At 45.4% G+C, this 9776-nt stretch overlaps 1 protein-coding gene across 4 annotated transcripts in view; it reads right to left on the reverse strand.

Moving 5' to 3' along the window:
• Window positions 1-3133, reverse strand: part of LOC140132993 (uncharacterized) — a 31961-nt gene extending 28828 nt beyond the window's left edge. For 2 of the 4 annotated variants that reach the window (XM_072152501.1, XM_072152504.1), the window contains exons 1-2: window positions 2860-3133; window positions 619-1764 (exon numbers count right to left, since the gene is read on the reverse strand). In XM_072152501.1, the coding sequence (XP_072008602.1) occupies window positions 619-1744 (1126 nt within the window). In that variant the 5' untranslated portion in view covers window positions 1745-1764; window positions 2860-3133. The remainder of the gene's footprint in view (window positions 1-618; window positions 1765-2859) is intronic. The other 2 variants (XM_072152503.1, XM_072152502.1) reach the window with 2 other exon arrangements.
• Window positions 3134-9776: the final 6643 nt, after the last annotated feature.

A 9776-nucleotide genomic window follows, 5' to 3' on the forward strand; every position in this document is an offset into this window, starting at 1 on the left:
CGGCCTAAATACAGAAAATAATAATACTGGAAGCCCTCATTGGACTGTCAACAGGGTGCAGGCCACTAGTTGTGCACGCCTCTTCTAGGCATTTAGTGCTGCACTTTATTTACATGCTCATTAGTGAAGTTCCTCTGCTACAGATCAGAGGAAAAAAGGCACTGGGAGGAAATCCCTGCTCTCCCTTTGAAACTGCTAGAGTAACCAGGAAAACACATCTGTGGAATCAGAGTTGTGCAGTCCATGACCATTTCAGTGAAGTTGGAGTTAGGGAAATTGAGGAGTTGGAAGTTTTGCTTTGTGACCCTATGCCCGGATCTCATCAGAACAAAAAGTGACTCTTGCTCATTGGCATATGACTACGGAGGCAATTTTTCCATACGTAAAAAGTTGAGACAACATTAAAAATCTAGAAAGGACATTTCATACCCTACCTGAGGGGACTGCTAGTTTCTTGACATAAAAGCTGGTGACAGACTCCCCTTTAAGGCAACTATTTTTGGTTCACAAACATGAAAGAGTAATAGCGTGGTTAGAAGCAAAAATGTAGGTCAATGCTGGAGTTCCTAATGTACATCTACAGACATAAGCTGCTGGGGAAAAAAATGAAGCACATACCCACAAGTCCACATTGAAAACACTTGAAGACATCTTCGGTATGACAGGTCACATGCAGGTTTCTAACATTTTCACTTTCAAATGATAAAGGGCATTTTGTGCACAAGAACACGTCACTCTTCTGGTCATGGCCTCTCATGTGGCTTTTCCACGCACTCTGGGTCATAAACCGTTTCTCACATACCTGACACTGGTAGCTCTTTCTGACTAGGCGATGGCTTTTTATGTGTTTTTCCATTGGTTCCCATTCACTCATGATGGAGCCACAATACAAGCAGGTGAAACCACCACCATGTTTGTGGCACTGCACGTGAACTTTGTAGGTATCCTTTGTCTCAAATTCAAGTTGACAAGTTGTGCATGTATAACCTTTTTTTTTATCAATGTTAATTTTCACATCCAACACAGAGGATGAGTTTCTGAGTTTTCTGCCTCTGCTCCTAGTTCTTGCAGATTCTCTTACCAAGCTACTTGGAGGCAGTTTAGCATCAGTTGATAAAGAAAGGGGTCTCAGGTTGGAGATGCGGTACAGACCCAGAGACAAGAGGTGTTCACACTGCGCTTCATCTTCCCCTTTAGTTTTGGGAGAATTAGCATTACTTGAAGGTGGAATGGAGTCACTTGGCAAAGACTCATCCATGGGAAACTCGGACTGATCTCCTTCAAATATTGAATTTACTTCACTTGCACTGACCATATTTACATTTCCACTTTGGTCTCCAACACTCATATCACATGATGTTGGGCTCATAGTGTTTAACATTCTGTACAAGAAGGGCATTTTGTCTAAGTTTTCCTCATTTTCTTTGTTTTCCTGAGTACTTTCCTCTTCAATTCTGAAACAGTCACTTCCATCAGGTTCATTGCTTTCTGGGATCAGAGGAGTCTGATCGAGCTGATGCACCTCTGACACATGAAGGCAGATTTGATTTTTCAGGCTGCTGGTAAACTGGCAAAGTTTGCACCTATAAATCTCCAGTAAAAATACTTCCACCAGGCTGGCTATCCTGGCATCCAAGTCTTCTGCAGAAGAGGCATAAAAGTTGGCTGTAGTAATCTCTGCATGGACATGTAACGTTGTTGGTGCAATCTGCTCATATTTATAGTTCAGTTCATTCATCTTCATTAGAATAAAGTGAAGACCACCTAAATATTGAGAAAAAAAATTAGCATATGACTACGGAGGCAATTTTTCCATACGTAAAAAGTTGAGACAACATTAAAAATCTAGAAAGGACATTTCATACCCTACCTGAGGGGGCTGCTAGTTTCCTGAAGAACCATCTGTTTTCTAACCTTATCTCCTCCCCAGTCCCTCTCTTACAGCATAGGGGAGTTTCTGCAGAAAGAGAGCAGTTGTAGGTGCAGACCCACCCTCAGAGCACTTACAAGACCCAGAGCCTTGGTATATGTTTGTGTTCACAATCATACGGCTTAAAATCTAGCAATAAACACAAAGTAAAAGGGGTTGGCCACACAAAAAAAAAAACTTTACCAGGGTAATTACAAGACCGTAATGGTGTCATCCATTTTGTACTTATTCTGTTAAACTTTCCCTTTCACCTATGAGCCTCGGGTCACGCAATGTCCACACACCCCTCCAACCAGTGACATGGGAGTAGTGTTAAAGTAATAAGAGTACTGCCTCTGATCTTCTGGGACAGGACATGGGTCACCACAGGAAGTTCCAAAAGTGACTGCCAGATCACATGACTCAACTACTCAATGACTGCAGCAACTGGTCTCTGCAGTAAGACACATACTGCAAAGAAACTCAGATCAGAACCTTATTTGTGATCAGCTGAGGCTGCGTTCATACGTATCAGAGGATATCGGCCTAATGACATTGCTTTTAACATTGCTACTACAAAACCCAGTCCAGCCTCACGGGAGGCCGGGGATGGATGCAGTACTGTTGCATCTGTCCCACATATACAATTATTGTCTCCGCTGAGCGTCAACAGCAGAATGCAGGATAGAAATACCTAGCTTAAAGACTTTTTTCATTCAGCCTTTCCTGCTGGATGCCACATAACTGGTGAAATGGAGGCAAAAAGGATGCCCCGACTATGCAGTATTAGTCATTGGATACATTTAGCTTGTCCTCCAGGTGTGCACCCTAGACATGTCCACAAGACCAGATTTGAACATATACTTATTATTTTAAGCACAGCATGCCATCTGCCTTCCTGCAGGCCACCTACTGTATTGGTAGGTAGGTTAGGGAGAGTGAGAACATACCTTTCAGCCTGGGTGTCCTTACACTGGGTAGTCTTTCTACCTTCTTTGGGAAAGCTCAAGTATAACAGATGCGAAAACTAGCGAGCGCAGAGGCAGGCGCCGTGCTGTCTTCCATAGCCTACTACTTGTACAGAGCTCGGGCCGTATACGGTATACGGGGTCCTCAGAGCTGGCAGCGCTCACAGAGCGGGCGACAACTCGGCTTCCGGCAGCGGGATCCCTCCTCTGCAGCTGCCGCCTGTTGCTCTCGGTGCAGCTTCCCTGTAGCCTGTGCAAGTCTCTTACAGTGTTTTTTTTTTTTTCATGAAACTTTATTGACAGCGGCAGATGAGTTCCACTAGCGGCCATACAGCGTTATGTGACATTACCACTATGTTACTGCTAATGGAAACAATGTCCGTGGTGCCAGCAGGGCGCTAATAACATGTCATACAGCTCCTATTGTGCTTATAACGTTATTGTAAAGCCCTTAGCTACCTAGCAGGAACATCCTTATTCTACAGGTCAGCAGGGTCAAGGCAAGACTCTTTTTTCTTATTTTGCACACTATAAACACTTATATTTGTGTTTGAGTGTCACTGTTTTTCCAAACGCATAACAATTTTATTTGTTTAACCCCTTAGTGACCAAGCTCATTTGTGCCTTGACGACCAAGCCCTATTTTTCAAAACTTGCTTCACTTTGTCTGGTAATAACTTTTGAAGGCTTTAATTTACCCAATTGTTTTTCAGAGAGTTTTTTTCGTGAGATGTTCTTCAAGTAGGTGGAAAAATTTGGTTGATATATTTAGAATTTATGTATGAAAAAAGGTGAATTTGGTAAAAAAATCTTCAAAATTCAAAATGTTCACTTTAATAGGGGCACATTTACTTTGCGCCACTTTGCCACACACTTTTTTCAGACCGTGCCTGTTCTTCAATGTTAAAATGGCATTTAAGTAGTGTGTGCACTGGGATTGTGCACGCGACCCTGAGGAAGGCGGAAGTTCGGCTGGGCCTGCGTGTGGGCACAAGTCCCAAGGCCTGGAAGTGCGCGCCAAGCACACACCCTAATATCCATAAAAGTGGCCTCCACCAACTCGATCCTGGCCCCTCTAGCCTAGCCATCTATCTTGAAAAAATCTTGACCCCTATGATAAAGACCACTCCTGCCTTTCTACTAGGTACATCCCAATTTTTGAGTTCCATTAAATATCTCTCTCTACTACCTCAGTCAGCCATTCTTGTGACATGGGATGTATGCAGTTTATACATCTTAATAAAACACAATAAAGGCATGGAGGCAATAGAACATCTACTAAGGAACAACCAGGTAACAGAGAAAGACAGATATTTCCTCCTGAAAATACTACACATCGTATTACACAATAGCTTATTCTTAATAATAATTTTTTATTTATACAGTGCCTAAAGATTACGCAGCGCTGCACAGAGCTTGCCAAATGGGTCCCTGTCCCCATGGGGCTCACAATATAATCAACCTACTGGTATGTTTTGGAGTGTGGGAAAAAACTAGAGGACCCGGAGGAAACCCACGCAAACACAGAGAGAACACAAACTCTTTGAAGATTTTGACCTTGATGGTATTTGAACCAAGGACACCATTGCTGCAAGGCTGTAGTGCTAACCACTGAGCCACCGTGGAGATAAGTACCGTATATACTCGTGTATAAGCCGAGTTTTTCAGCACAAAAAATGTACTGAAAAACGTCCCCTCAGCTTATACACGAGTCAATACATAACATGCATACTTAAAAAATATTTAAAAAATAATAAATGTATATACTCACGCCCCGGTATGCAGCGATGATCCCCCGATGTCCGCGCGGCTCGTCTTCAGGCTTCCGCGCCGTCTTCTTTCTTCTGCCATGTTCTTCCAGCGGGCGCGGAAGAAAGAAGACGGGCGCGGAAGCCTGAAGACGAGCCGCACGGACACCGGGGGAGCAGCGCTGCACACCGGGGCCACCGGAGGGTGAGTATATAAGATTTTGGGTTTTTTTAATGCTGGGGAAAGCTGTATACTACTGGGGGCAGGCTGTATAGTACTGGGGCAGGCTGTATAGTACTGGGGCAGGCTGTATACTACTAGGGGCAGGCTGGCTGTATACTACTGGGGGCCGGCTGGCTGCATACTACTGGGGGCCGGCTGGCTGTATACTACTGGGGGCAAGCTGTATACTAGTGGGGGCAGGATGTATACTACTGGGGGCAGGATGTATACTACTGGGGGCAAACTGGCCAGGCTGTATACTACTGTATACTAAAACCAAAGGACCTCAACAGGTTATTACACTACTGTAGCTCTCACTCCCCTAGCACAAAAAACTCTTTGCCATCATCACAATTAAGCAAAGTTAATAGAATTGTAGCGATCCAAATTGCTACATGAGATGCAGACACGGAGTCTATGCAATGAATCACAACATCCCAAAGCTGTAATTAAACGCATACTGCTAGTATGCTAGTATTCACTTTCACCTCTTTTCACAAGAATTGTAAATACACATTGGCCTCTTCTTCAAAAAGCTTATCTACAAATCCAGGTGTTTCAATAACCCCCATTATTGTGCTATAAACGCAAAAAAAATTAAAAGATTACCTGGTTAGGGCAGATATTGGAAGTCTTTCCAAAATACCAAAACAGACTTTTCTGGCAACCCCCAAAAAGGGTACCTAACCATGTCTTTGTCAGGATTCAGGGGTAGTAGACCCACTGTAGCATCCCAAGAGATGACGTAAGCCGACACTAAGTGGCACCTGGTTTTCACCAGAGCCCGTCTCAAAGCGGGTTGGACTTGCTGCGGGACTACCAGGTCGCTCCATAGGCGCGACTTTGATCGCGGTGGAGGCCAAGGCGAGGTACTGAGTCGTGAGGCAGAATCTGGGTCAGGGACAGGCAGGAGGTCGAGACAGGCAGCACAAAATGGTCAAAGGCAAAGCAGTAAGTTAGGGTCAGGGAGGAACAGAATTAGGGTCACAACGAGAAATCAGTCTAAACGCACAAGTCAAGTGATACAGCTTTTTCAATGCCAAGACAGCACAAAGATCCGGCGGGGAATGTGGGAAGAAGCGCCAATTAGTAGAAGCCGCTGCTGGATCGTGGAGAGGTGAGTGAGACTGCTGGCATGGAGAAGAGCATGGGTGCACCTGCAACCCTTGACATGGGGCACCCGTGACAGTACACCCCCTTTTTGCCTCCCCCTCTTCTTGGTCTGAAGGAACCTCTGCCCAAGATATTGTCTTCGGGCTCCCAAGACTTATACACATGCCCGGACCCCTTCCAGTCAACAAGGACAAACCGCTTTCCCCTCACCATCTTCATGTCCAGGACCTCTTTTACCTCAAAGACGTTGGTGGAGTCAGCCTCAGGAGAAGGAAGTTGCTGGAAAAGTGGTACAGGATTCCTGGCTTCAGAATAGAGACATGGAAAAAGTTTGGGATGCGCATGGTGGGAGGAAGGTGAAGCTTATAGGCCACAGGATTGATGCGCTTCAACACCTCAAAAAGTCCCAAGAAACTATTTGTAGCTGAGAATCTTCAGCCAGATGTATCTGGAAGACAACCACACTTTATCACCTGGAGAAAAAACTGGAGGAGGCCTGCATTTCTTATCAGCTCGGAACCTGGTGAGGGCGGACGCCTGGAGTAGAGACTGATGTGTCTGCTCCCAGATGGATGTGAGATCTTGAATCAAATCTTCCATAACAGGAATATCCGAAGGAACAGACAGGGGGAGAGGTGGGTGTGGGATTTGTCCGTAGACAATAAAGGGGGCAACCTCAGTAGATTAAGAGTCCAGGGAATTATATGAGAATTCTGCCCAAGTAAGGAGAGTAGACCAGTTTTCATGTCGAGCGGAGACAAAGTGCTGTAGGTAGGAGCCCAGAAACTCATTGACTCTCTCCACTTGTCCATTAGATCGTGGATGATATGCAGAAGAAAAATCCAGTTTTACTTGTAGTTGGTCGCACAACAAACACAAGAACTTGGAAACAAACTGGCCCCCTCGATCTGAGACAATGTGCTGAGGAGGTCCATGAAGTCGGGAGATGTGGAGGAAGAATAGGCTGGCAAGGCGTGGAGCTTACAACAGACCTGGCAGAGGAACAAAGTAGGACATCTTGAAGAACCGGTCTCTTACCACCTAGATGACGGTATTACCAGAAGAAGGTGGAAGATCCATAATAAGGTCCATGGCCACATGAGACCACGAGTTGCTGGCTTGAGACAAGATGACTTGTTTCGGGCACAGGATGTGCAGGAGCTCACAAAGTCTCATACATCCTTGACCAGATATGAGAGCGACAGATCTCTGCACCCCAGGGTGCCCAGCCACACAAGAGCAATGTCCCCAAGTTAGTATCCTCTCCAAAGAGCAGGTCTTGCAAAGGGGAAGCTGCCATAGGTCCACAGTAGCAGCAAAAAACAGTTGTTCCGGAGGAACGATATGTCGAGGAGCTGATTCTTCCCCAACAACATCAGAGGCACATGAGAGGGTATCAGCTCGGCTGGCCATAAGTGAATGGAGAAGTTGAAACGAGAGAAGAAGAGGAATCAGTGAGCCTGTCGAGGATTGAGACGCTGAGCAGTCTGGAGATATAGGAGATTCTTGTGGTCGGTGTAAATGCAGATTGGATGACGAGTTCCTTCCAGAAGATAACGCCATTCTTCCAAAGCAAGTTTTGTGGCCAGAAGCTCCTGATCACCTATGGAATAATTCCTCTCTGCGACTGAGAAGGTCGTCAGACGTCAACCTCTAGCAGGAACGGTTTCTCAGTATCCGGCTGGGTGAGAACGGAGTCAGACTTCTTCAGCCGCCGGAGGCCAGAGTTTAGGATTGGCATTCTTCTTGGTCAGCGCCCTAATGGGAAATACGAGGGAAGGGAAATGTTTTATGAAATTGTTAAGGAAAACCTAGCTCATAGATCAAATCCTGTCAGTTCTACTTGTCTTATTTTCCTAAAAAGTACTGTAACAGAGAATACATTTTAAGATGGCGCTGGCATCCTAGACCGCATCTAAAACTTTGATGCTAAGGAATTTCAGGAATTCCCTATGGTAACGTGAGTGTGAGACAGCAGGAAAACTCTCCAATCAAGAAGAGGCCTAATATGTTATGCTTTGTATGCTCCTACTTTTCTACTTTTTTCTACTTTTCTTTATAGACTTGTGAAACCAAATAAACTGGCGCAGTGTTGATTTGCCCAGGGCATTAGCATGAGTGAGACTTGAATCAACAGTTGTCTGAGTCCCTCCTTGCAATGTGCACACATGCTTTTAACTAATTTGAAACACAAGTGTCCGTACCGAGGATCGCGGGTGCACCCGTGCCTGCTGCCGCTGTCCCCGCTCCCCCGGGCCGGTACATATCCGTTGGAAAGGTGAGTATAGAGCTAATTTTATAGGCCTGGCATATTTGGGGCAGGGGCTTCTGGCTATATATACTAGTGGGCATGGGCTGGCTATATACTGGAAGCAGGGGACTGTCTGGCTACATACTGGGGGCAGGGGGCTGCTGACTATATACTGAGGGCATAAGATGGCAGGCTATATATTGGGGGCTGGCAGGAGGATGGCTAAATACTGGGGACATGAGCTGGCAGGCTATATACTGGAGGCAGGGGGCTGGCTAGCTATATATTGGAGGCAGGGGGCTGCTGACTATATACTAGGGGGCATTAGTTGGCTATATACTGGGGGCAGGGGCTGGCAGGCTATATACTACAAGGCATTAGCTGGCTGGCTATATACTGGCGGGCAGGAGCTGGATATATACTGGGGGGTATGGGCTTGCTGGCTATATACTAAGGGGCATTGGCTGGCAGGCTATATATTAGGGAGCATGGGTTGGCTGGCTATAAACTAGGGGGCAACATAGATTGGATAGCCATATACTAGGGGGCATAGGTTGGCAGGCTATATACTAGGGGGCATGGGTTGGCTGGCTATATACTAGGGGGCAAGGGGCTGGCTAGTTATATACCTGGGGGACTGGCTAGCTATATACTGGGTGAAGGCTGTGACCCATGCATTTCCCACCATACGCTTATACTCCTTATACTCGAGTCAATAGGTTTTCTCATTTTTTTTGTGTTAAACTTAACTTGGCTTATACTCAAGTATATACGGTACCTTGTTCTGGTGCTGCGCTGACCCTAGGGGTCCATGGAGTTCAAGGACTCAGTGAAGAGTCTCTTTATGCATAAAGTGTGGTCATTCATAATTCTCAGACCAATATGTCCTGTACATAGGATCAAAAGGGAACGTCTAAGTGGGGGAGTTTGATTTAGCTTAATTCCCACCAAAAGTGCAACAATAATCAAAGGACAATCATATCTATCACATGAAATGGATATAAACCAAAATTAGGAGTTCCCACTGCCAGGATAGGATCAGGGTGAAAATTTGAATATATAGGAAAAAGTTTATTGGAAATTGTGCAATTATTCCATCCTATCAAGAGTTTTATAAAATACTTCTGAAAAAGGTAACTCACTGTGGGAAGGGGTACCATTCTCCTCTCAGTGACATCACAATCAGCTAGTGGGAGCAAAAACCCATGGGGTCTTGGAGGCGCTAGGCTGTACAGAAGTTCTTCTGCCAAACCTGGCAGCTGGATAAGTTCTATATTTCAATAGTCACAGAGTAACTGTAGGGTGCTGTAATCGAGAAAAAAGACAGGCGCTTCCTGGTGCAAATAAATGAGATTCAGGGTGATATTATTCTCACCTTCGGTGGTTGTGCATGCAGGCACAAGGAGGAAGAAGATGAAATCTGCTTGAGGATGAAGAAGATGAAATCTGTTCCATTTGGATGGCTGGAGGGAAAAGTGGACTTTTGGACATCAATATATAGTAACTGCAGGGTGCTGAAGGACAAAGAATGAGCTGTCATTGCTCCTGCTGCCTTGAGAAACTT

The sequence above is a fragment of the Engystomops pustulosus genome, chromosome 5 (assembly GCF_040894005.1).
Source record: "Engystomops pustulosus chromosome 5, aEngPut4.maternal, whole genome shotgun sequence".
NCBI lineage: Eukaryota > Metazoa > Chordata > Amphibia > Anura > Leptodactylidae > Engystomops > Engystomops pustulosus.